Source organism: Sorex fumeus, unplaced genomic scaffold (genome assembly GCF_029834395.1).
Source record: "Sorex fumeus unplaced genomic scaffold, SorFum_2.1 ptg000086l, whole genome shotgun sequence".
Classification (NCBI taxonomy): domain Eukaryota; kingdom Metazoa; phylum Chordata; class Mammalia; order Eulipotyphla; family Soricidae; genus Sorex; species Sorex fumeus.
The window spans coordinates 38,605,548-38,632,196 of NW_026606143.1; the positions used below are offsets into that span (position 1 = coordinate 38,605,548).

The window sequence follows — 26,649 nt, forward strand, 5'->3', positions numbered from 1 at the left end:
ATGCTTAGAAAGAGCTCCTCCAGCTTGGCACAGGGATAACAGAGGGTGGTTTCCTCAGATGGTTATTCATTCCTTTGCTTTGGTCATGGGCTGGAGTGATAGCACAGCGGGTAGGGTGTTTGCCTTGCATGTGGCTGACCCAGGTTTGATTCCTCCATTCCTCTTGGAGAGCCTGGCAAGCTACCTGTGGCATATTCGATATACCAAAAGCAGTAACAACAAGTCTCACAATGGAGACGTTACTGGTGCCTGCTCAGGCAAATCGATGAACAACAGGAGGACAGTGCTACAATGACAGTGCTTTGGTCACTGTTTCCATAGATTTCTATTGGTGAGGGGCTCCAGTTTCTCAATTGCAGCTGGTGGGTATGGGGACAGGCAGAGCCACTTGGAAGAGCAAATTTGGCATGCATCTCCCCCCGAGAAAATGGAACCAGGAAAGGAAGTAAATGAGAGGACATCTTGGTCACAAGTGCTAACATGTCCAGGCCTGAGGTCATTGTCAGCCTGGGTTTTCCTCATGTGAGCCTCACCTTACCACTGGGAGGAAAGTTTGCATGTTGTTCTCCTTATTTTGAGAAATTCAAAGTAGGAGAGGGTAAGTAATGACCCCAGGCATTCCCTGCTCCATGTTGTGTGGGACCGGGTGGAGGGCAGCCACTCTGCCTTGTCAGAGTGACAGGGCTCCTCCCGGAGACCCACACATCTTGCAGAGAAGGTTATGGTTACAGAGTCCCCCAGCCCCCATGCTTCTAGGTCTGGAGCAGCTGTTGGGGCTAAGCCTGTACCTGCATCTTTCCTGGTGTGTGAGGCCTACATTCTCTTCGTTCTGACACCAAGAGAAGTTCAGCAATATGTTGGTTCTCCAGGTAGCCCAGGAACTATGAGGAGAACATTTTACATTCATGGTTTAAGCTCTGAAGGGCTTTATTTGAAGCATTTGTGTTGGTAATTTTATTTTCTTTAGTCTCCGGGCCACACGCCAGTGGTGCTCAGCGCTAATTCCTGGCTTTGCACTCAGGGATCACTCCTGGCAAGCTTAGAGGCCCATATGAGGTGCTGGGGATCAAACTCAGGTCAGACACGTGCCAGGCAAACCCCTTACTTGCTGTACTATTTCTCTGACCCCACAAATTTTCTTAAAATAGTGTAGTCCATTCTCTTTTGTTAACATTTTGTTGTGAAGAATATCAAACAACAATAAGAAGTTTACCAATTAGTATTAAGAGCTTTTTACATACTCATCTCTGGGTTTCAACAATTGCTACCTCATGGATAATTTAAAAATACTTCTGAATTATTAAATTATTTAAAATATTTCCATTAATTTACAATATTATGGAATCAGAGGGTAGTTTCTTCTTTATCTGCTCATCTCCTATACCAAAGTTCTTGTGTCAGAGCTAACCCGATCTCCTTTACACCTTCTTTCAGGACCTTTTTTTCTGCCAAGGGCCATTTCAATATACATAGCATTATTTATGGGCCAAAACAATACAGACAGATGGAACCCAGGCAGCCATCAAAAAGCAGATTGTCTGTTTTATCACTAACCAGAGTCAGATCACATGAGTCATAGGCCCTCCTGCCCTATCTCTGATCTCGGGTGTCTTAAACAGTGAGTCATGAATCCACTGAATATGGGAGTGGTGAAAAATTTGGCCATAGTTAAAGGTCTCTGAATGTCCAATGACCGAAATTTAATTAAAAATCAACTGCTTAATGAATCTGATCGGTTTCTGGTGGCACTGTTGCATTTCTTAGTCCACATTGCCTGCCTCTCTCCCTCCCTCCCTCTCTCCCTCCCTCCCTCCCTCCCTCCCTCCCTCCCTCCCTTCCTTCCTTCCTTTCCTTCTTCTTTCCTTCCTTCCATTTTTATTTTTGATTTTGGGACCAATCAAGGTTTACTATTGGATCTTCACTTAGAGATCACTCCTGGCAGGGCTCAGGTCACAATATAGGATGTCCAGGTTGGCTGCATGCAAGGCAAGTGTCCTACCTGCTATACTATTGTTCCGGTCTCCACACACTGTGTTGCATCCTGGGGGCAAAAAGGGATCACAAGTGAAATAAGTTTTAAAAGCCCTGTTCTAGATGAAAATTAGACAAATCACAACTGGTGGGGTAGTTCCATGTTTAAAAATCAAACTCTATTAGAACACAGTCACTTCTATTCAACAGTAGGGCTGCAATCACATAGCCCTTGACCAAAAAAAGTTTGCCTACTTATTCATGATCTCCCCCCACCAAAACCTCCTCCCATGTGTTATTTTCAGACAAATCATAGACTTTATGTCACTTAACCTGTAAATACTTTAGTATGTACCTTTGTTTATTTATTTATTTATTTTTGCTTTTTGGGTCATACCCGGACCATATGGGATGTTGGGAATCAAACCTGGGTCAGTCACGTGCAAGGCAAACGTCCTACCCGCTGTGCTATTGCTCCAGCCCCTAGTATGTACCTTTAATTGAAATTCTTAATCATAATCACAGAACCATTGTCATATCTAAAAATAATGCTTAGGTTTGTTTTTTAAAATATAAAATAACTATTTTTTAGCAGGGCTGGAGCGATAGCACAGCGGTAGGGCGTTTGCCTTACAAGCGGCCAACATGGCTGACCCGAGTTTGATTCCTCCGCCCCTCTTGGAGAGCTCGGCAAGCTAGCAAGAGTATCTCGCCCGCGTGGCAGAGCCTGGCAAGCTACCCGTGTTGTATTCGATATGCCAAACACAGTAACAACAAAGTCTCCAATGGAGACGTTACTGGGCCCGCTTGAGCAAATCGATGAACAATGGGAGGACCGCGATCCATGATCCGTGATATTTTAGCAGATTATCTGTGCATATTATAATACTATGCATATTAAAATGCTATACATATTGAAATGGCCCTTGGCAGAAAAAAAGGTCCTGGAAGAAGGTGTAGAGGAGATCAGATTGATCCTGACACAAGTGCTGAAATTTCCAATCATCTCCTTTTTCTTTTGTTCTTTTTGGGTCACACCCGGCAATGCACAGGGGTTACTCCTGGATCTGTGCTCAGGAATTAGCCCTGGAGGTGCTCAGGGGACCATATGGGATGCTGGGAATTGAACCCGGGTTGTACATGTGCAAGGCAAACGTCCTACCCGCTGTGCTATTGCTCCAACCCCTCCTTATTTTCTTAACTGCAAATACTTCCAGTGTTCCTCAGAATTGACTCAGTGTTCAAGCATCACATCCTCACTCTATTCTTTAGAGATTAAAGGAGGGCAATTCAAGAGTTTTTCAGATGTCACAGACCAATACTAGTTCTACAGTTATAGCAACATAGCTCATTGATCTTTGTTCCAGAAATGAATGACCCAGTTAAGGTAGAAGCACACCCTGGATCCTCTACTTTGACAATTTCAAGTCATTTCTTTGATTGAGGTTAGGTTTTAGTGTGAGAAAGGTCAGAGGATGTGTTTCTGAGGAGATAGTATCTGTCCTCTTTGCTCATACAGCACGCAGTATGCTCATACCATCTATAGCTACCCTCCTTCATAAATTATTAGAAAGGAATCATAATAGCTTGGGAACCACACAACCTGAGACAGTAAACCTATTTCCCTGGGCTTCACTACCCTAAAAGGAGAGAGCAACACTTTCTGTGGAACAGGAAGGGGAGGGGTCAGACAGATCACATCTGTTGAATGTTGCCTACTGCTTTGCCGGTGAGGATGTCAGACAGTATTATTCAACATCCCTCCTTGCTCATAACAAGAGCCCAGAGGTGGTATAAAAACTGTAACTAGAAGCTTTAGTCACTGCTGACTTTTAGTTTTAGAGATGAGGCAAAAATGTGGGTTCATGCCATTGTTATTCAATATAACAACTAGAAGTCCAAGAATATGGAGGATGTGGGGACATCATGGTGACTAATAGCTAGTCTATGCAAGCATCCAGGCAATAATCATTCTTTGGTAAGTAATTGGGACATCTCAAAGGAGAGCGTGGAGAAGGTTCACATTATGGTTTTGTGGAAGAACCAGTCAACAGTGTGTCCTTCTCTCTACTGGTGCTTAGCAATCTGGAGACAGGATATAGAAAAGAAGGCAGCTGTGTGGATCAAGGCTGAGGTTCTGTGTAGTGTATAAATTAGAGGGTTACAAGGCCTTTAGTGGTAATGATGGGATGACCTTGGTGCCCAGGCTATGTTTTATTAGAGAGTAGTATCTAGAGGTGGGGAGAAAATAGAGATATCAGATACATCAGAGAGCTTGATATGGAGTTTAAGAATTCAATGGTAAAGATCAAATTCAAAGGAATTAGCATGGTTTAGTGACTAAAGAAGAGGTTATGGGAACCAGAAGGGAGGCAGTTCAATAACTGTGGGGCTAGAAGAGAAGATGGGTGGGTTGCAAAGACATTACTGTGTTGGTTGATGAAAATTAATCCTAGAAAGGATTAATCATCTAAGGAACAGTAACTTTTCCATGAAAGCAAATAAATATGGTTTTTCTTTTGCTTTTTGGGTCACACCCAGCGATTCACATAGGTTACTCCTGACTCTGCATTCAGGAATTACCCCTGGAGGTGCTCAAGGGGACCATATGAGATGCTGGGAATTGAACCCAGGTTGGCCATGTGCAATGCAAATGCTCTACTTGCTGTGCTATTGCTCCAGCCCCAGAAATAAATTTTTGGTGTCTTAAAATATTTTATTTTCTCTTAAAATTCCATGGGCTGATTTTCTTTAGCTGGACAGTTATTCATCTAGTCTTACTCTATTTGTGGTGTGTGTGTATGTGTGTGTTGTATAGTGATCAGTTATCATACCAGATACTTTGTATGGCAATATTAGTTCAGACTAAAAGGAAAAAAATGTGCTTCCCCCCCAAAAAAATGTGCTTCCACACAACATCTTAAAATATTGTTGGCATCATTTGTATCAAAGAGAATGCTGTTGAAGGAGGATTCCTAAGAGTTTCAGCATCAAAGGTATTTCTGAGACTAAATGTTTTCAAGATGAATCAATGAACCATGTTCTATCTTTTCTTCCTCCTACAGTTCCAAGTCTTAGGAAGAAGTGGGCAAATATCAAGGGAGCCTTCTGTTTGGGAGCTATCTGGGACCTGTTTCTAACTACAAATCTTAAAACAGGATAGACTCTTATCCTTGGGAACTACACTTAGAATTCGTTCCCACACAAAATTATTCTTGAATTTGGAATAAAAGAGAAATAGAAAAGAAGTTATGATCTTTTTCTGAGTTCCCCTATTTGGATAATTTAGTTGTAGACCATTCTCTGAGGTCTTGAAATAAAAATCACTAGCTAATTTGCATCAAAATTATAAGGCCGGATAAGTCAACAATACATTCCAATAATAGAAAGTGATTTTAATATTTTCCTTTAGTGCTAGGGATCAAATCAAAGACCTCATACATGCTAGCAATGTGTACTACCTTAAATTCTAAAAGAACTTTCTAAGACTAAGAGACTTTTGCACACATAGAGAAAAGAAAAAAACACAGAACAAATAATCATACACATAATTAAACACAGAATCAACAACGCAATCTTACTTAGAAAAATTTAAGCCATGATACTGAGTATTTAGAATTTTTTAACAAGAAATTTAAATATACAAACTTGGCTCTAAAAGGTCAGGCTAAGCCATTCAGCTAGAGGTGTCATGTTTTCTCAGATGTGTCATAAAAATCAAGCAGTAAAACATTTCTTTCTTTCTTTCTTTCTTTCTTTCTTTCTTTCTTTCTGTAGAAATGTTATATAGAATAGTGATTAATACAGACAAATCACATGCGGGGGGAAGTTGAACTGACATTTCCATGTTTTATAAATTCAGAAACATATAAGGAGATAAAACAGTGCTGTATTGAAAGCAAACAGAGATGCATCTTCTAGAAGAAAGACAACTTACAATAACATTTTTGTTCATACATAATAACTTTTAGTTTGTATATCTAAATGGGGGGCTCTATGATATCAAACTATAAGAACAACAGGAGTGGGATAAAAAAAAAACCCCAAACACAGAGCTACCGAGGACAAAGGCAATATTTAAGCATGAGCAGAGAAGAAGCCGTCTGGACAGAAGCCTGAAAGCAGCAAGACGCCATCCACTGCAATCTCTCCGGTTTTGCCCTTGCCGCGTTCTGCTTCAAAAATGATCTGATAATGGAGAGGGAATAAAATATTTACTTCCAAAGATTCAAAGCAATGACATAACCAAGCTGTTTAATAACAACGAAAGGACCAAGCTCACGTGTTCCTATTGAACAAAATCTGGCTTTGACATGGAATACTTAAAGATATGTGATATTATCCAGATGCCAGTAGACACACTGAATGAGTTATGTTCAGAGAAGACGGGGTCAACTGCAACACCTCAAGGAATCTGAAGGCTGCAGAAAGCTGAGAAGGGTAAGGTTTAAGAAGAAATTTTACAGAGAGAGAGAGAGGGACAGACATAGAGGGACTGCACTCATTTATGGAATATAAAATAACATGATATGAGACTAACGCCCAAGGACAGTAGACACAAGGGCCAGGAAGATTGCTTCACGGTTGGCAGCCAGTCTCATGAGCTGGGGAAGAAGGCAGCTGGAATGGAGAAGTGATCACTAAGTCAATGATGGTCCGAGGGATCATTCGGGATGGGAGATGTGTTCTGAAAGTAGATAAAGGACCAAATGTGACAACCTCTCAGTATCTATATTGCAAACCATAATGCCCCAAAGTAGAGAGAGAGTATGGGGGAAACTATCTGCCATGGAGGCAGGGGGAGAGTGGGAAAGGGGGGGCATACTGTGAACATTGGTGGTGGAGAATATGCACTGGTGTAGGGATGGGTGTTTGATCATGGCATGATTGAAACTCAAACATGGAAGCTTGTAATTGTATCACACGGTGATTCAATAATAAATTTTTTAAAAAGAAGAAACTTTAGAAATTTCATGTAAATAACAACAACAATAAAATCCAGATCCCGGACGAGAGCAGTGCAGTCTCTGCCCCCGCGCCTCGGTGTTCCTTCCCGGAGTCCCTTGGAGGGGAGCGGGTTGAGCTTTCCTCCCCGTCCCGGCCAGGGCTACGGCAGCCGGAGACCTCCAGGACCAGCCACCACCATGCTGAGACCACTCTCCGCACACCTGAAGGTACTGGCAGAGGGACAAAGCCACGCGGGTTCCGGGGCCGAGACCTCCAAGCCTACTCGAATTGGAGTCGAGCATCTTCCACCCAGATCCTCCAAATTCCAGTAGGCGGGGGTCACACCCACCACCTGGCCCCCTGGCGCCGTGTAATCCCATCAGCGGCCAAGACTCAGAGACTATAAAATCCAGATCCCGGAACCGCGCGGCCGCATTTGCGGCCGCGCGACATCTTATTATCTCTTTCCTACTTTGGACAAACTTGCAGGCTGTCGAATGTAGCCTGCCCACAGGGCAGAGTCTGGCAAACTCCCCGTGGCCTACCAAATATGCCAAATACCAGTAACAATGATGGGTCTCATTCTCCTAAAGAGCCCTGAATATAATCTCAGGGCTAGGATGAAAGAGACGTTACTGGGGCCTGCTCGAGGCAATCGACGATTAACAGGATGATGAAATGAAAATGAAATGAACAACAACAACAACAAATGTGGGGCTGGAGAGTTAAGGTGTTTGCCACAGTACCACATGGTCCCCTGAGCAAGGAGGGACACCTGAGCACAGAGCCAGGAGTAGTACCTGAGCACTGCTGGATGTGATCACCTCTCAAGGCAAAAATAAAAGAATAACTAGAATTAAAAAATAAAAAAGATACAAATTAAAAGAATAATTTAAAATAGGAATAATTAAAATTTAAAATAAATAATTTTCAAAGGCTCAAAGAAATTAAAGCTCCCTCTGAACATCTACTGAACTAGTCAAAAGGAATCATTTCTGACATACTCAGATTTTGACAATTTCTGGCGGTATAGTTATTTTTCTTAAATTTATGTATTTATGCGTCTAGAAATTATACGACATGTCATTATTTCCCTGTGTTGAAATCATTCTTCTTAGGTTATAGTAACTTTTATAAGATACTATTCATGAAAAGGAAGCACATTTCTTTCTATTTAAGTAGTGTGCTGTAATTATAAAATAATGATTTTGATGTTGTTGTAAATTATGATACCTCAATGAAAATAAATAAAAACATTTAAAAATAGAAAATATGAATATATAGAGAACATCGGATGACTACTAAAAAGGTTTACATTCATATAGGACGCAATGATAGGGGTTAAACATTTAATAAAATGAAGGCATGGACAAAAGAGATTGAAGGGGGAAATAAGATGAGGCAGATGGAATATATCAGGGAGCAGGGGTCGGGGATGCCGGGTACATCATGTGGGGGAGTGGTACAGCTCTACTCTATATCCAAACCACACAATAAACAACCCTGAAAGCAGAAGACCTGAACTACAACCAACTAACTTAAAAATGTGTCTGTCTGGGGCCAGAGCGATAGCTCAGCAGATAGGGCGTTTGCCTTGTACATGGCTGACCTGAGTTTGATGCCCGGCATCCCATATGGCCCCCTAAGCACCACCAGGAGTTATTCCTGAGTGCAAAGCCAGGAGTAATCCCTGAGGATCATTGCGTGTGACCCAAAAAGCAAATAAATAAATAAATAAATAAATAAAACTGTCCTCCCGTTGTTCATAGATTTGCTCCAGCAGGCCCAGTAACATCTCCATTGTGAGACTTCTTGTTACTGTGTTTGGCATATTGAATACTCTCGGTAGCTTGCCAGGCTCTCCAAGAGGGGCAGAGGAATCGAACCTGGCTTGGCCAGGCTGGCTGCGCACAAGGCAAACGCCCTACCGCTGTGCTATCACTCCAGCCCCAATAAATAAATGAATAAATAAATAAATAAATAAATAAATAAATAAAAATAAAAAAATGTGCCTGTCTATGAGCTAGGCTGGAGGGTGGGACAGAAGCTGAGGAAACTGATAGAAGGAAATTGACATTGGTGATGAGACTGATGCTAGAACACTGTGTTTGAAACTCAATTAGAAATAACTTTGTAAATCTCAGTGTCTTAATAAAAATCTAAACAATAAAAGGTATGCAGGGACTGTTAATGCCACTCATTAATCAAACATATTTTTCAGTGAAACATTATTAGCATAAATGTTGGCTGAGTGAATATTTACAAGTTTCTTAAATGTGAGAAGAAAAACAGTTCATATTTACTTTACAATCAGAAACACCAAAGTATTTAATAATTCTGTAAGTAGCAATGTTGTCACATATGGAGCACTTATGAAATACCATTCAATATACTTAGAGCAATAGAGAATATTGTGCCTACTGAGTTCCTTAATTCTTTAATGCTCAGTGTCAGAGAGAAGCAGATTTAGAGAACAGTATAACGGATCTGATTCAAAGATGATTAAAGTTACCCTAGAATAAATGTTTGACAGAGAAAAGATAATTTAATTTGGAACACGTTCTTCTTTAGAATTACACATACATATCTTATCAAGATAAAATCTATAGCAGCATCTGGATATTTTGGTTATAAATAGATTTAAATATTTATTCTTCTTTGAACACAAATAGGAATGAACAGCTAACCTAGAAAATATCTTTTGATTAACGGTAATTCATGCTGAAATTTTGTCTTCTTCCTATTTTTAAAGTAGAGTGATACTGTCTTTTTCCCCCTCCTTCCCATTCCATTGTGACCTGTTTATTGCTCTATTATTTCTGAGAGATTTAATTTTCTTGTTTATTATCAGCCTATCACAGTCTTGGTTAGTAGGATTAAATAAAAACTGCCTTTTCTTATTCCCTTAGTAAAGAACTCAGTATTAATAGATTATATGGCAACTGATGGACAACTTGTGACATTGGGATGGATTTAACTATATCTTGGTAAAATATTGCACAATCACATAGAACATTTACTATAATAGTATTAATCCTTTTTTTACTTTATGTTTTGTATCTTACTTTCAATTTCTTGTTTATTTTTCAAGAAAAGATTTTTATTATTAAAGAAAATTATGACATCGCTATTTGAAAAAATATCCAAGATATGATTTTGATGGTTTTATGAAAATATCCTTTGTGTTTAATAATTTAATAAATATACAAAATATGAAAAAATTCATTCTTGAGGAAAGTTAAATGCAAACTATGGATGCACTTGTGTTCTTGTGTTCCTATGGAATGATTATGACTCTTGTTTTCAATAATAAGTTGTTTTCTAAACTTTTTGTCTTGTTACTTATTTCTTTAAATTGACCACTTATTTCTTTAAACTATTTAAATTGATTTATTTGTTTATAGAATTCCTGAAATTTAGCTTCACACTGTGTTAAATATGTTAAATATGTATGTTAAATACCACTCCAACTGCCAGACTTCCAGTGTCATGTTACCACCATTCTAAAATTTTCTTTGTTATAAATTAAAATTTACACTCGCCATTAAAATGGGCTGGAGCGATAGCACAGTGGGTAGGGCATTTGCCTTGCATGCAGCCAACATGGCCAACCCGAGTTCGATTCCTCTGCCCCTCTCGGAGAGCCTGGCAAGCTACCGAGAGTATCTCGCCCACACGGCAAAGCCTGGCAAGATACCTGTGACATATTTGATATGCCAAACACAGCAACGAGTCTCACAATGTTACTGGGCCTACTCCAGCAAATAGATGAACAATGGGAAGACAGTGACAGTGCCAGTGCCATTAAAATATAGGGGTCACTCCTGGTGACGTCTGATGCTAGGAACCAAGCTTTCTCATCTGATACATATTACAAAAAAAAAACAGGGTTTCCTTTATGTTAACTAATAACCAGCAAATTATAAAGAGATTCTCAGTTGGGTTGGAGTGGATTCCCAGTGGATCTACTTACTGTTCTTCCTCTTGCCATCACTTATTGATACTCAGTTTTTCATATATTTTTTGTTTTTGTTTTTGTTCTGCTTTTTGGGTCACACCTGGAGATGCATAGGGATTACTCCTGGCTCTGCACTCAGGAATTACTCCTGGCGGTGCTTGGGGACAATAATAAGGTGTAAATTGCTGGGAATCGAACCCGGGTTGGCCGTGTGCAAGGCAAATGCCCTACCTGCTGTGCTATCACTCCAGCCCCTCATATATTGCTTATCTTTCATTTTCTCCTTCCTGTGCCCCCTCAAGCAGACTTTTGCAAGAGTTCAAAGTGAGTGCTTCTGGGACTCCGCCCACTTCCCTCACCATCTCAGTATAGAGTGGCTTCCTCCAACCCATCATTTCAGTGAAACAACTACTGCTCAGATTCTGACATACCTCCTGATGGTCAAATTTGGTTGACTGTCTTCTTATCCTTTTTTTTTTCTTTCTGAGAATTTTATCTCATTCACCACATTTCTCTTAAAATTGTGTACCCTCTATTAAAACAAATGGTGCAGTAAAGGATTAAGTTGGGAGGTCAGAGCTGTCCAGATCCTGCACACTCCCAAGAAAGATCTGGCCTTTGATTGGTTCCTAGGGACCACCTTTACCTCTTTGGAATATCCCACCTCGTAAGAATGACTTAAACCGTGTCAGATAACTTATGCCCTCGCTTCTTAAATTGTGGGTTATGACCCCACAGGGGTTACTTAACTGAATGTGGGGGTTGAGATAAATTTGGTAAGAGTAAAAGGTTTCTTTTTTTAGATGGTACCCTTTGAACCTTTTGAATCTGGGCTCATGTGCTCCTCACTTTATCAGTATCAGTTTTGTAAACTATAGTGCCTAAAATTTATTTTTTAAAAGTTCCTGTTATAGAGGTAGGCTGGTGGGTGGGAGGGAAAGAGGAGACACTGGTGGAAGGAAGTAGGCACTGATGAAGGGATTGGTGTTTGGTGTGGGAACACTGTATGCCAAAAACCCAAATGTGAATAACTTTGCAATTTACAGTGACTGAATTTTAAGAAAAAAGGGCAGAAAGTTTCTGAATGCACGGCAACCAAAATTGAACTCAAAAATCAACCACATAATGAATTTGAGGTGCTGAAGTGGCTCTGGCAGTGCTCGTCTGTGCTGCATTTCTCAGGTTAAGAGGGGTCACAAGTGAAAAATGTTTGAGGAGTCCTGATTTATGGTAGGGCATTGGGTCATACTGTATCAGTCTGGCCCCCGCCGAGGCTGGAGACAGAGTAATGTGGGCAGACTAATCCTCTAAGAGCAACAAGCACCAGGACTCGGGTGAGCATCCCTGGGGGACAGAACTCGTGGGCATTTTCACACATGACTTCTGGGGAAATTCAGAGCTGTCTGTTGGTCTGCAATTAGCTGCAAAACACTGCAATCTGTGCCCAGTCTTTCCTTTTTCCAGTAATGATTTTAATCTTAATCCTTTCACTGTAGTTAATTGCAATCATGAATGTACTGTCCTTTCATTGTTCATCGACTTGCTCGAGTGGGCCCAGTAATGTCTCCATTTTGAGAATTGTTGTTACTGTGTTTGGCATATTGATTATGTCACGGGTAGCTTGCCAGGCTTTGCCGTGTGGGTGAGATACTCTCGGTAGCTTACTGGGCTCTCTGAGAGGGGCGGAGGAATCGAACCCGGCTCGGCCTGGCTGGCTGCGTGCAAGGCAAACACCCTACCACTGTGCTATCAATCCAGCCCATGAATGTGCTAATTTATCAATTTTTATGAGGTCTGTGAGTCCTTCTAAGGAATTGTGGAACCTAGGGTAGTCTTGGGCATGCCGGGCAACAGCCATTCGCAGAAAAAAATACTTAAAAATGACCTTCTGGTTCTTCGGGTTCTTCATTGTGACCTGTAATAAGTTCCCAGGATGGAATGAAGGAACAAACTATTTTTTTACCAATGGAGGAATTTACAATCTAGTTTGGGAACAAGGGTCTGACACCCAAACAGATTTTCTACAGAATGTGCTATGCATACACCAGACAAGTATTATCAGTCTTTTAGGGGGTTTCCCCCAGTGCTGTCTAGGGTCTAGAGGACCATTCTTAGAGTTACCTGGCCCTGTGGTGCAGGCCTAATGTTTAGGTACTCAGACTTGGGGGTGCTGGGGAGTGTGCTGTGTGGTTCTGGGGGTTAAACTTGAGACTTTTGCCTGCCAGGTCTGTGTTTCAGACTTTTGAGGTATCTTTCCAGCTCCAGTTTTATTCTTTGGGAAGGGAGGCTGGGTCATATCCAGTGATGCTCAAAGGTTATTCCTGGTTCTGTGCTTAGGAGTGACCTCTACTGGTGCTCAGGGGACCATATGTGGTACCTGGGATGGAACCCTCCCGTTGTTCGTCGATTTGCTCGAGCGGGCCCAGTAACGTCTCCATTGGAGACTTTGTTGTTACTGTGTTTGGCATATCAAATACTCTCGGTAGCTTGCCAGGCTCTCCGAGAGGGGCGGAGGAATCGAACTCGGGTCGGCCATGTTGGCTGCGTGCAAGGCAAATGCCCTACCGCTGTGCTATAGTGAGTGACATGCAAGGAAAATACCTTAAACCCTGTACTGTATCTCTGACCCTCATATTTTTCTTGGTGCTTATTCACCTTGCTAACTTTGCTTCACAATGTCAGTTCTTTAAGTATAGGTATATAGTATATATAGTATATAGTATAGGTAAATATTCATCTTTGTACCCTCATCACTTAGGTGCTCAGTATGGGTTTGGTTTTTGTTCAATTGCTGAAAACAAATGCTATTCACAGATTACTTATTTTTCACACTTACACTTTTGGTAGTATCAGTTCCTTGGTACAACTGGACAGTTCCAGTCTTCCATCTTTCATCCTCACTCCTGGTTTCCTCCCAGGCCAGGACATTATTACTGTTTTTCACAAACACACGAAGTTTCCCTACTTTGTCTCCAGACAGTCGGTAATTGAAGAGCAAACAGAAGTTGCTAAGGGGTTGCAGGTCAGGGAGGAGAAGTTTCAATCTGCCAATGTCCTTCTTGCGCCCAACCAAAGCAGGAACAGCCATATAGTAGCCAACAGCTTCAAGAGAAGAAACACACAAATTGAATGAGGCCACTAAAGGATTTGGCTATTGAGTGCAAAGTAGCTATAAACAAGGAATTGTAGTAAAGTGGAAGTTGCCTTTTCACTTGTAACACAAGAACAATATTTTAATGCTTACAAGGGTTTAAGGAATCACAGAGTGAAAATTCTTTGTTACAGAGAGAATGCTGAGAGTCAGAGCTGAGGAACTGGTTCATATTCACAGAGCCTAGTAGTAGCAGAGAAGGGGTCAGTATCTACTGGGGCCTTTAACACTAATCCTTTAGCACTAAAGTTAATTTGTGACTGGTGGGGAACTTGTTTACAGAATGTTTTGCCTTAGCTGTTTGAAATTTGGGATGCATTTCTCCATGGAATCAATGCTGTATGGTGCTCCTTAGACAGGTCATACAGCATATTTGAATAGTCACATGGAGCTCAGCTACCAGATATATCACTCTAAGATCTGATGTAAGATGATAGGAACACATATTTTAGGTATAGTAAAAAAATTTTTTGCATGTTGGGTCACACCCGGCAATGCTTAGGGGTTACTGCTGGCTCATGCACTCAGGAATTACTCCTGGTGGTGCTCAGGGGACCATATGGGATGCTGAGAATCGAACCCAGGTTGGCCGCGTGCAAGGCAAAGGCCCTGCCTGCTGTGCTATCGCTCCAGCCCCAGTATTGTAAAATACTTGTTACGGAAATTATGTTGGTTTATCTATCTTCCAATCAGTGGTAGCAGATCTTTGGTTATCTTCAACCTTCTGGTTGTATCTTTTTTTAAATTTTTATAAGTGAAACACCATGAGGTACAGTTGTAGATTTACAAATTTTTGTGCTTGGGTTGTAGCTTTTATAAAAACTCTTCCAAAACTCCTAAATTAAGAGTCAGCTAAGAAGGAGAAATTTCTCCAGAACTCAGTGAAAGAGGTTTACAAAATTGAGCCAATAAAAATACAGCAAATCCAGTGAATTCTGAATTTCAGATAAACAGGATGTTGGTGAGATATGCTAAGCATATGTTGCTTATGTGAAATTTGGGCCTCCTGTACTTTTCTAACAAAACTACCAGATTTTTTTTCTTTTGTGACCTATTCTGATTTATCCAAGGTGAAACCTAGTTGAACTGCTCTCTTGAGATTTTATCCTTCTAATAATGTGTATTCTTCTTTCCTTCCTTCCTTCCTCTTCCTCCTCCTCATTCTCCCCTTCCTCTGCTTCCTCCTGCTCCTCTTCCTTCTTTCCTCCTCCTCCTCCTCCTCCCCTTCCTCCGCTTCCTCCTCCTCTTCTTCCTTCTCTTCCTCCTCTCCTTCTCCTTCTTCTCTTTCTCCTTCTCCTTCTCCTTCTCCTCCTCTCCTCCTCCTCCTCTTCCTCTCCTCCTCCTCCTCCTCTTCCTTCTTCTTTTATAGCCCTGAACATCACACCCAGTGATGCTCAGGGCTGCTCGGAGATCACTCCTCCTGGTGGTACTTGGGGGACCCTGTGCTTGCCAAGATAGAATCCAGGTTGGCCAAGAGCAAGGCAAGTGCCCTCCTTATCTACTGTACTATTGCTCTGGCCCTACATCATGCTTCTTTTATTTGTAATCTTAAAAACAATTCCATGGGATCTGATGGAGGTTCAGGAGGAGAGGAAGTAAGGAGTGTGAATCCAGTGTTTGTAAATAGGGGAGAAACTTTGGGTTGATAGAAACCTAATTGAAAACATTACTGAATGTGTGACCTATTTGGATCCTGCAATAACCTCTGAGCTCCCAAGGTGACAGAGCTCTGGCAGGATAAAATTGGACATGCTGTGATGGAAGACAGGGGAAACTCCAGCTAGGGGGAACAAGGTAGCCTCTTGGATGGGTTAAAATTTCCCATGCTTTCCCTGAATCTCTCATGAAATTTCTACTCACACAAGTTATTGTGTTGGATAGAGCTCTTCTGTACAAATCACAAAGTCTGAAAGAAATTTTTCTGAGGGGATAACCAGGATTTAAAAAAAATGCATATGAAGCTTTGAAAGTATAGATCTCAGGGAAGAATTAATCCAAAGACTATTAATCAGATGTCCCAAAATTTGTTTAGCCTTCAGCTCTTTTTACAGAAAAAAATTCATTTTTTCTTCAAAAATCTACCTTCTTCACGGAACAAGCATAAAGTGTCCAAATTGCACCTGAGACTTAATGCAGAACCCGGCAGCTTGGAGCAGAAAAGTGAACAGACTATGCGTTAATCCAGGCCATCAGGTCTGTCCGGAGGGGAAAGGGTGTTGCCCCAGTCGCCTTCTCCTCTCTGGAAAGAAAGATGGCGGCCGCATGGGAGCCTTGTGGACAGCAGGTATGAGCCGGGAGAGTGGGGGCGACTAAAACCTCATGGGAAGGGGGGGCGTTTCGGTCCGTCCTTCACGCCCTACCGAGGCCACCAGTTGCCCCCCACTAGCGGCTCTCCAGCACGGCCACGACTCCAGAGCACAGAAACCAATTTCTTAACTATCTGACTTTCAGTAGAAATACTTCCAGGGTCAATAAGTAAAATAGCAGAAATCCAAAACCAACATATAATTCTTGAACCCAGCTATAGAAAGCAAATCACTTCACAGTGCTTTGTCAGCATGTCTGATTTGGGGGTGGGGGGGTAAACTCTAAATAATAGTGGTGAATCTTTTATTGAAACAATGAATCTAATCAAAGCAGATAGAGTGTTAACTAGAATTCATCTGCCTCACAGGGACGGGGAGGGGTGGGGGGTGGGGTTTTATTGGGGTTCTTCATGGTAAAAAATAAGTTTTGGTAAAGGGAAATGTGCTTGATATTTGCATGACTGAGACCTAAACCTGAAAGCTTTGTAACCTTTCCCATGGTGATTCAATAAATAAATAAATAAATTAAAAAAAAAAAACAAATTGCACCTGAGGCTCCTTTGCATTGTTTCTGTACCTCTGAAGAGGTAGCATAACCCACTTGGGGAGCCATTGATCTTTCCACTGAGGGCTGAGCTATGCATTACCCAAATAAATAGTTTGATGGGCAAGGAACTGGAGTCATTGAGGTATAGTGTTACATGTTATTATATGATCAGTTTTCAGAGATGGAGTATATAAAATACGATTTATACTCTAAATGGGATCTACCATACACAACATCAAAAGGAGAGCAAGGTCCCATGAAGAGTACTTAACGAGGGAACTCAGAACTGAGGGTGAGAGCTCAGTGTTAAATGACCAGAAAGTAATCCTCCAGCAGCAGAAGGGAAAGTTCAATGCAGTAGTACATGCTGCAAACCAGGCAATCTTGGCGGTTTCTATGGTTCAACAGGTGGCTCCACTAAAACCTCAGGTTTAGGTAGAGGTCGTGTTTCTTTTCATGGTTGATTTCTTTGCTCTCCAAATAGAAAACAAAAACTACAGAACACCACAGTTGGCAAGAGTGGGTAAAGGAATAACTTCTTCTTTTTTTAATCTGTTGCATCCATACTCTTAAACTTTGTAAGTATTACAACATTTTTTTTGTCAGGAGGAGGAGGAGAGCAAATACAGAAGTGGTTTTCTAGAACCTCCTGCATGTGGGTAGTTGGGTAAGAGAGGGGTTCAGTAGGAGAAAGTATGTTGAACTGTTAGTCATTCAGAAGCAACTTCAAAGGGTCTAAAGGTTTTCAAATGTGGCAGACAACCTAGACTTCGCAGGTTAGAGGAATGATTCCCCCTGGAGAATCTTCTATATTAGTGCCATAATGTGCAACAGTAATCAGTGAAAGCTAAATACCGTTATCTCGATCAGCAGGATTCCAGTCAAAATCATCTTTCTTATCTTGTTTCCAGTCACAGGCACCATGGTCAAAACTACAGTCAACAGAGATATTTAAATCTGTGAAGAAAATGGGTGCAGTTAAGACCATTAAAGAGGAAAATCACTCTCACATTTGGATCTTTGAAAGGCATTGTCATGTTCTCATTTGCCTGATTATGGTCAATGAAATGACCGTAAGGACACTGATGACTTAAATGCCATTTCCATTTAAATCTGGGAAGTCATTATAGATAAATTCTGTTGCTGTGATCTCAAATCAAAAGCTATAGTACAACAGAGGCTGTGGCTCCAGTGGTAGAGCAAACACCTTGTGTGTGTGAGGTCCTGGTTTCCATCTCTGATACCGCATGGCCCCTAAGCACCATCATATGCAGTCCCCCCAAAAACAGAAGTTACAAACTGTAAAAAGAGATAATGGGCAAGAATCTACTGAGCAAAGCAAAACAGAAAAATGTAGGTTACTTTTTGTAAAGTTCAGGCCAGAAAACAGTCTCTCCTGCCCGCTAAAGTTAGTGAAGACCTTGATAGAACTTTGTAGATGATCTGTGGCACAGCAAAATTCATGTAGGCCTGTGACATACAAGATTCGTTCAGAACACAGGTGATAAAGCTTTCTTTACTTTATGATTCTGCCATTATAGTTAGAAATTTGCCATCACTATGTTGGAGCGAATCAGTGGAAAAGAACTCTTTTATAAACAGTTACTGGGGTGTAGATGGTCAGGAAAATAGAATGATTGTGTCAGCTCACTCAAATTCCGAATCAGTATTTCTGTTACCTTTTAATTCTCTACCTAGCGGTGCTCAGGGGCCACACACATCTAGCTCTGTGTTCAGGGGCCATGCCTGACAGTGCTCTTGGAGCCATATGTGGTGTCAAGACTCAAGTCAGGGCCCCAGCCACAGTTGTGTGCTAGTAAAGAGCCTTAACTTTTGGCGTTCCCACCCTTTAACGCTATATTTATGTAGAGTAGTGTTGGGCATTAACCGTTAAGTATTTTACATTTCATCAGTGAATTGCCACTTTTCCTCCCCCCCAGAGATGCTTAAAGTGCTCTTGAGAGCACCTCTAATACCCCGAGTTTATCTTTTACATTTTCATTGTGTTAGTTACTAAGTCAAACCTGGTGACTCTGGACTTTGTGTTTGGAGTGGGTTACCTGCTTTTCTATTTCCCCTATAGCCGTTTCATATTTTACTGTAGAGCAATTCTCTTTGCTTAATCACAAAAAGACCATTAATGCTGTGCTCCTAATATTTGGGAGTTGATTGAGTCAAATATATCTACTCCCGGGCATTCATAATAATTACTTGAGTCAGGTTTTTGGTTGCCGTAGTTCCTAACACCTCACAAAGGGAGGTCCCACCGCAAGGTGAGTGGCAAAGCTACCCCACCATTGAAATGGGACAATCTGGGAAGCATAAAGGCATGTCTTGATGCATGTTGTATGACTTAAGAGACAGGACCCCATGGAGAAGCACAAGCTGAACTGACCTGAGGACTTTTTCTGGGATTTACAGTAAAAGACTTGCTTGACTTCAGAGTCCAGAGAACTAAAATTTGAATCTCTATTTCTTACTGTGTTTATCCAAATAACTAAGTATTACTAAGTAATATTACTAAGTATTACTAAGAAGTAAACTTAATTGTTTAATACGTATGACTAAAGGGAAAGAGAAAAGCAAATAATTCACTACAGATACAAAGTTCAGAGTCACAGAGTTTGTGCTTAAGGACAAGACTGAGATTTGTAACAGACTGGCTCACAAAACCCCAAACCTTTATTACCTGTTCCTTTGCAAGAAAGAAGTGTTTTGATCTCTTAGATAGATAACAGAAAGTGCCACTTGGAAAGAAGGAGAAGATTGAGACATTATAACTCACAGATGCTTTGGGTTTTGATTTGGGTCTTTGGTTGTTTATAATAAGGAATAACAGACTGGAAAGGAAAGGTAAATACTAATGAGGTAAGCTGGTTCTTGACTTCTTACAATTAGCAAAATATTTTCACATATGCAATATAATTTGATTTGCTTGTTACAAAAATATCATAATCAGACACACTTTAGCAAGGTGAAACTAAGCAGTAAGGGTGGTGTCCAAGTCCTGAGCACTAGCTTTGAACCTGAACCCCAAACTAGACTGAAGCTGGGGCTGTCCAATGCCATACGTATCCTAAACTAGCACAAATACTGTCTGTTTCTTGTCTTCTTTTCTCCTTAACCCCCAATTCTTCTTATTCTGGTAAAGACCCTTAATTCTAGTCCCATTTATACAGTTAAAAGAGGCCAGGTATCGCGGATGTGGTGAGAAAGGGACACTCCTTCACTGTTGGTGGGAATGCCGACTGGTTCAGCCCTTTTGGAAAACAGTATGGAAGATTCCCAAAAAATTAGAAATTGAGCTCCCATTTGATCCAGCAATACCACTCCTGGGAATATATCCCAGAGAGGCAAAAAAGTATAGTCGAAGTGACATCTGCAATTGTCTGTTTATTGCAGCACTCTTTACAATAGCCAGAATCTGGAAAAAAACTGAGAGTCCGAGAACAGATGACTGGTTAAAGAAACTTTGGTACATTTACACAATGGAGTACTATGTAGCTGTTAGAAAAAATGAAGTCACGAAATATACATACAAGCAGTACTACATGGAAAGTATCATGTTAAGTGAAATAACTCAGAAAGAAAGGGATAGACATAGAAAGATTGCATTCATCTGGGGAACATAAAGTAACAAAATAGGAAACTAACACCCAAGAATGGCCGAGATTAGTACCAGGAATTTTACTCCATGACTTGGAGGCCAACCACACATACTATGGAAAAGGGAGCTCAGATAAAGAGGGGAACACCAAATAAAGGTGTTGGGAGGACCCGCACAGGATGGGAGAAGCATGCTGAAAGTAGACTATAGACCAAACATGATTGCCACTCAATGTTTCTTTTGCAAACCACAACATCCAAAAGGAGAGAGAGAACAGAGGGGAATGCCCTGCCACAGAGGCAGGATGGGATGGGGGGGTTGGAGGGTGGAGGGATACTGGGATCTGTGGTGGTGGGAAATGGGCACCAGTGGAGGGATAGGTGTTTGATCATTGTATAATTGAAACCCAAGCACAAAAATGTGTAAGTCTGCAACTGTTCCTCATGATGTCTCACTATTAAAAATTTTTTAATAAAAAAAAAGAGGCCAGGTATTGCCTGGATCCAATGTTCTTTAGTTAGTGATCTTACTGGCTTGAGAAGTTGATGCTTCTAGTCCGTGAAAAGTGAATGCAGCACAATTTTTAGTTGCTTTATAATTGTAGTGGCACGTGCCTCAACTTTGCTCTCTTCCTCCACATGGAAGGAACTGTGGATGTGGATTGAAACAGGATGTAATCATCTTCTCCACAACTCATGGCTTACTGCAGGACACTGAGAACACGTGGCTATTTGTTACACAGCATTCTTTTTTAATGGGAGGACTCCAACGTGGTGCTCAGGAGGTCAAGGGGCTGCTTCCAGTGACTCTCAGCCAACTAGGCCAGTGATTCGATGCCTGAGTCTGAGAATGCGGTGCTGTTTAGGCCCTGGGGTGTTGGGGATTACCCAAATCACCCTAGTGGTATGTGGGGGGGCTCCAGGGTTACATCTGATGATGTTTGGAGGACCATGTGATGTTGGAGATTGAACCAGAGTTGGCCTTAGGCAAGGCACTCACCCAGACCACTGTACTATCTTTCTAATCTCTACAAAGCAGTCTTGTGTCGACAGGTAGCTGACACAGGCACTTGGGAACAGATCTTAGACCAACAGTAGCGGGTTGTGGGTCCTCAGACATAGGAGCTGAAGCAAAAAATGTCTCGTATTTCTACACATACTATCTGTTACCACACTTCCTTCCCAGCACCAGTTGGAAAGTGGTGGAGATAAGAAAACTTTCTTACTATAATCATTAATATCAGCAGACCTGCTCTGATCCTACTGAAATTCTTGGTCACAGTGTAATGAGTCTCTCATCAGCTACATACGAATAAACTCCATAATTCAAAAACAATCTTCGAAAAACAGAAATGACATCGGACAGCATGAGAAAGCATGGATGTGGGGAAATCTGTGGAAGATGTGTGTTTCCAGGTCTTATAGACAGCCTTAGTTCTTAGTTCTTACCTTTACGTTCCAATTCGGATGTTATGGCTTTTCTTTGCATCAGAACAAGATCAAATTCACCTGCTTCCTTTGCCCTAGGAGCTGATAAAGAACACTCAATCCGTTAGGAAAAAGCCCTAAAAAGAGTCCATACTAAGACAGTCTGATTGAATAAGAGGATTTTCACATATATTTTGCTTACTGAAGATACTGCAGTAGTGTTTTCCTAAATTTCCCAAAGCATTCGTCCTTGTCCCAGTTTATTCATTCAGAGTATCTTTTCCCAGGCTCTACCAAGGTTTCTTAAGCATCTACACCAGTAACATGCTTCTTCTCACCAGTTTTGGAAATACCCTTTGAGCTTTCTGCTCTCTATTAAGGGCAATGAATGTCTTAGATAAATGGGCCTGTGCTTATTCTTCATTTGGTTCAATCCAAGAGTCATAGAAAAAAATGTACAAGGGGAACATAGAGGCAGTGAAAAATGTCCAGAAAAAATCAAATAGAAAGTCTCACAGTGGGGTTACGGTGGGGTGTGGAGGGTGGTGGTACCCAATCTTGAGGGGCTGAGACTTATAGTTGTTCTACAGAGCAATAGTGTAAAGGAGGGTTTTCTAGTTGATACTGACGACCTGAGTTCCACTGGAGAAATTTCTCTCCAAACAATTGTCTATTTTGGCTTTTGAAACTATAACCAGACAAACTGTGAAATTGCTCTTTCATTAAGCAGAGCTGTCAAAAGGGCTTTCGAGAAGTGAAAAGGTAGATCTTGGCAGATTTACCTTGGAGAGAAGGGACACACTAATTTTGGCTGGAGTGATCTGCACAGAGAGTTGAGAAGTCAGACAACAGAAAGAGGGAGTCATGAAACTGGAAACTCCAGATAAGGAGGAAGGGCACTTCTCCTTGTTTTCCAGAGCAACAAATTGGAAATCTGTGGAAGATGTGTGTTTCCAGGTCTTCTAGAGAGCCTTAAGTTCTTAGGACTTTACATGGGACCCATTTTCCTTTAGGTATGAAATTATCCTTTTAATAATATCTACTAAATGTATATCCTTTTATAAATGTATAAAATATTTAAATGTTTCTCACCAAATACATCTCCTCGCAGGCTCTTCTCCTGTTCCACATGGTTCTTTAAAGCTTTCTCCCTTCTCTTCTCTTCCTCTCTCTTCTCTTCCTCCAGCCTTGCTTTCTTTCTCTCTCCATTCCCTTTTCTTCCTCCATTACTTGTTTTCCCATCTCGGGAAACACTCTTTTCGGAGTTGAAGGGCTGCAAATTAACTTTTGAGGGAAGAGTTCCAGAAGGTTCTGTGATGACGTTCTTAATTTTGGCTTTCTTTTTTATGCTGTTTTTGTGAGCAAGCAACTTCTTGATTCTGTCTTTGATGGTGCCAGGAACTTTGAGGATTTCTTTCACAGAATTTTCGGGGATAACTAAACAAAAACAAACAGGTGAGACGTTCCACAGGAGCTGATAATTATGTCATTCTCTTTCTCCCATCCTCCACCCCCCCACACACAATGAAGCATTTTAGATGTGCTAAGGAGCAAGACGTGGATTACCCTGGGATCCACTCATCTAAATCTCTACCATCAGATCTTTAAGGAGAGTTGTATTTGCTTATGTTTTATTTATTTATCTATTATTATTTTTATGATGACAACTTGTTTATGTGTATTACCAGTCACTTGCATGTTAGAGAAAAGGGCAAACTTGACAGTTCTTCCTGCCCCGGCCTGCCCCGGTTAGCCTGCTGCAGAGGGATGCCACTCATCACCTCCAAGGAGAGAGGGGCCCCCAGCCTCCCCCGTCAGGAGGAGGAATGGACCTCAGTCTTGGGGTCTAAATAATCTTCTGTTTTATTATGTATTTATGCATTGAACTGTCCTGGACACTCCCTCAGAGCACCCAGGTTTCTAATGTGTCCATGCTTGTGCTGCAGGTGACAATGTAAGCCCAGCACACCCAACACTCAATATCCTCCTCATGGTCCTAAGGGTCCGCACAACTGGCCGGCACCCTCTGTCTTTTCCTGTCACACCCAATTGCCTTTTCAGAGTCTAAAGTTCTGTTTTTACCAGCCATTGCCTGCTGCCTCATTTTCTTTCTTTTGCAGTGGAGCTATTTAGGGAGCCCAGGAACCCCTACAATGATTCTTGGCCAACCAGGGCAGGCAATTCAACACCCAATGGAATACAAGCAGAAATGACAGACCTTCAGACTACTTTAATGACATATATGATACTGCCAAGCTCCTACAGATCCCGAAGTGATAAATTTTCTAGAGTCCTCTAATACTTCTGCCATCATCCTAGTATTCTCCAAAACTGGTACAGTCAAGGTAGCTCAAAAGATTTGTCAATTTTATATAGAAAAATCATAACTATAATCATAGACTGACCTATACATATTACCAGGAGTTAGCCATTTTGTGACTTCAAAGACGATGATCTATGGTTAAAGGATCACAAACCTATTATATTTTTTGCTTTTTGGGTCACACATGGCATTGCACAGGGGTTACTCCTGGCCATACACTCAGGAATTACTTCTGGCGGTGCTCAGGGAACCATATGGGATGCTGGGAATCAAACCCAGGTTGGCTGTGTGCAAGACAAACGCCCTACCCTCTTTGTTATCGCTCCAGCCCCACAAACTTATTTTCTTCTCCTGTTCTAGTTCTCATTTTATTTTCTTCACCTCCATAAGCTGCTATCAAAAGCAAAATTCCTTGATTACTTACAGAGAGACTTCTAGATCTACTCTTTTACCTTTATTTCCTATTTCTCTTTACCAAATAAAATTGTTTTGGAAAATACTCCATTTGTTTGATCCCTCTTATTCCCCAGGGCATCAATCAATGACCCTTAAGGGTGAATGTTAATGATGGAAAAAATCCAAAACTGTAGAAAACAGGTCATGAAACCTAACATATTTGTTGTGTAGATGAAGTAAACTGGGTGATGTTACATGACATATTTAAGGTCACTCAGATGCTAAAACCAAAGCTAGGTTTTTAGGATAGGGCATATGAATAACTTTTTCCCAGTTCTATTTTCATGACAGACTCAATACTGTTTTAGGAGAAAAGGGTTATATTTCTCTACACTTGGTTCAAATTGCATGAGATCTAGAATCCTAAGATGCATGGCCCTTTCCCAGGAACAGACTTAGGATATTTAAGAATCGCCAACAATGTAAAAAAAGAAATGAAAAAAAACTCACTGATTATAAGAAATCATAGATATTTTTCTGTTAAACAATAGCTAGGCATGAGCTAGTCTAAGACTAAGCAAGAAAACGAATTCACTCAGTTATACTACCTGGCTGAAGCAATAGCACAGCAGGTAGGGCATTTGCCTTGCACGCGGCCGACCCAGGTTTGATTCCTCCGTCCCTCTCGGAGAGCCTGACAAGCTACCGAAGAGTATCCCATCCACACAGCAGAGCTTGGCAAGCTCCCCGTGGTGTATCCGATATCCCAAAAACAGTAACAACAAGTCTCACAATGGAGGTGTTACTGGTGCCCGCTCGAGCAAATCAATGAACAATGGGAGGACAGTGCTACAGTGCTACACACTACCTACATTCAGCTTAGTGGGAAGTGAGATAAGGCAGCAGACATCAATTTTGGAACCTAAAAGGAATACTATAAAGAATAACTTGAATTTGAATTTTATTCAAATATTTTTCTTGGCTGAATCTGGAGCGATAGCACAGCAGGTAGGGCGTTCGCCTTACAAGCCTCCAACATGGCCGACCCGAGTTCGATTCCTCCGCCCCTCTCGGAGAGCCCGGCAAGCTACCGAGAGTATTCGATATGCCAGACACAGTAACAACAAAGTCTCCAATGGAGACGTTACTGGGCCCGCTCGAGCAAATCGACGATCAACGGGAGGGCCTTTACCTTTTACCTTATTTTTCTTGGCATTGCTTTTGTCTCTCCTCCACCTCTGTCTCTTCATCATTTCACTGATCCAATCTGTACCAAATTAGTGGAAAAATACACAAGAAGTGCACCAAATTTTGAATAATCAAAGGGAGAAAGAAAATGTTTTGAAGATGTATGTGCATTTAATACATTTCTGTTACTTTGAAATCAGAACCATGACTGCTATGACAGAAAGATACCTTTCTCCTTTTAACAAAATAGTCCAGTTATTTATCATTATGACAGAATGTGGTTATAGGTTCGAAACCAACGGTCGAATACAAGTAATGGATCATGACTCACTTTGCTGACCTCTGACAGCCTGTTTCAGTTCATTTGCCAGCGGGTGCAAATCAAGTTTAGATTGTAATGTGTTAATCATCTAGAGGCTTTCCCCTGGAGGCAGGTCACAGTGCATAATTGGGTTCATGGGTCCCTGAATCTTTTCCCAGGACCCAGTATGAAAAATGAACAGGAAACATCCATTCCCTGGAAATTTCCTTTGTGCAATCAGTAACATAAAACTGGAGACTGTTAATAAGTAATGAGGTGAGTGCTTCAGCCCACACCAGTCAAAGCTAAACATCTGCTTTCAGTTTTGGTTTTGAAATTCCAATTTTTCCTATTGGAAAAAAAAAAGACATCCCACAGACGCCACCACGTAAACTCATCGGTCCAGTTCTACAGATTCACGACTAATCTTGGAAAAGATGCAAGCCAAGCCGCTAAAATTCATGGATACACCCGTTCGTCTGGCTGAAACCTCTTGGGCACCCTTGGGTGGGGGTGGACCGAGTCTT

The 26,649-nt window shown here is 41.3% G+C and overlaps 1 protein-coding gene across 1 annotated transcript in view; it reads right to left on the bottom strand.

The window, feature by feature from the left end:
* Window positions 1-5,805: 5,805 nt before the first annotated feature.
* Window positions 5,806-26,649, bottom strand: part of EGFL6 (EGF like domain multiple 6) — a 66,649-nt gene continuing 45,805 nt past the window's right edge. Inside the window, exons 8-12 of the mRNA XM_056131287.1 lie at window positions 23,007-23,351; window positions 21,936-22,016; window positions 17,736-17,837; window positions 13,713-13,978; window positions 5,806-6,159 (exon numbers count right to left, since the gene is read on the bottom strand). Coding sequence (XP_055987262.1) covers window positions 6,049-6,159; window positions 13,713-13,978; window positions 17,736-17,837; window positions 21,936-22,016; window positions 23,007-23,351 — 905 coding nt within the window. The 3' untranslated portion in view covers window positions 5,806-6,048. The remainder of the gene's footprint in view (window positions 6,160-13,712; window positions 13,979-17,735; window positions 17,838-21,935; window positions 22,017-23,006; window positions 23,352-26,649) is intronic.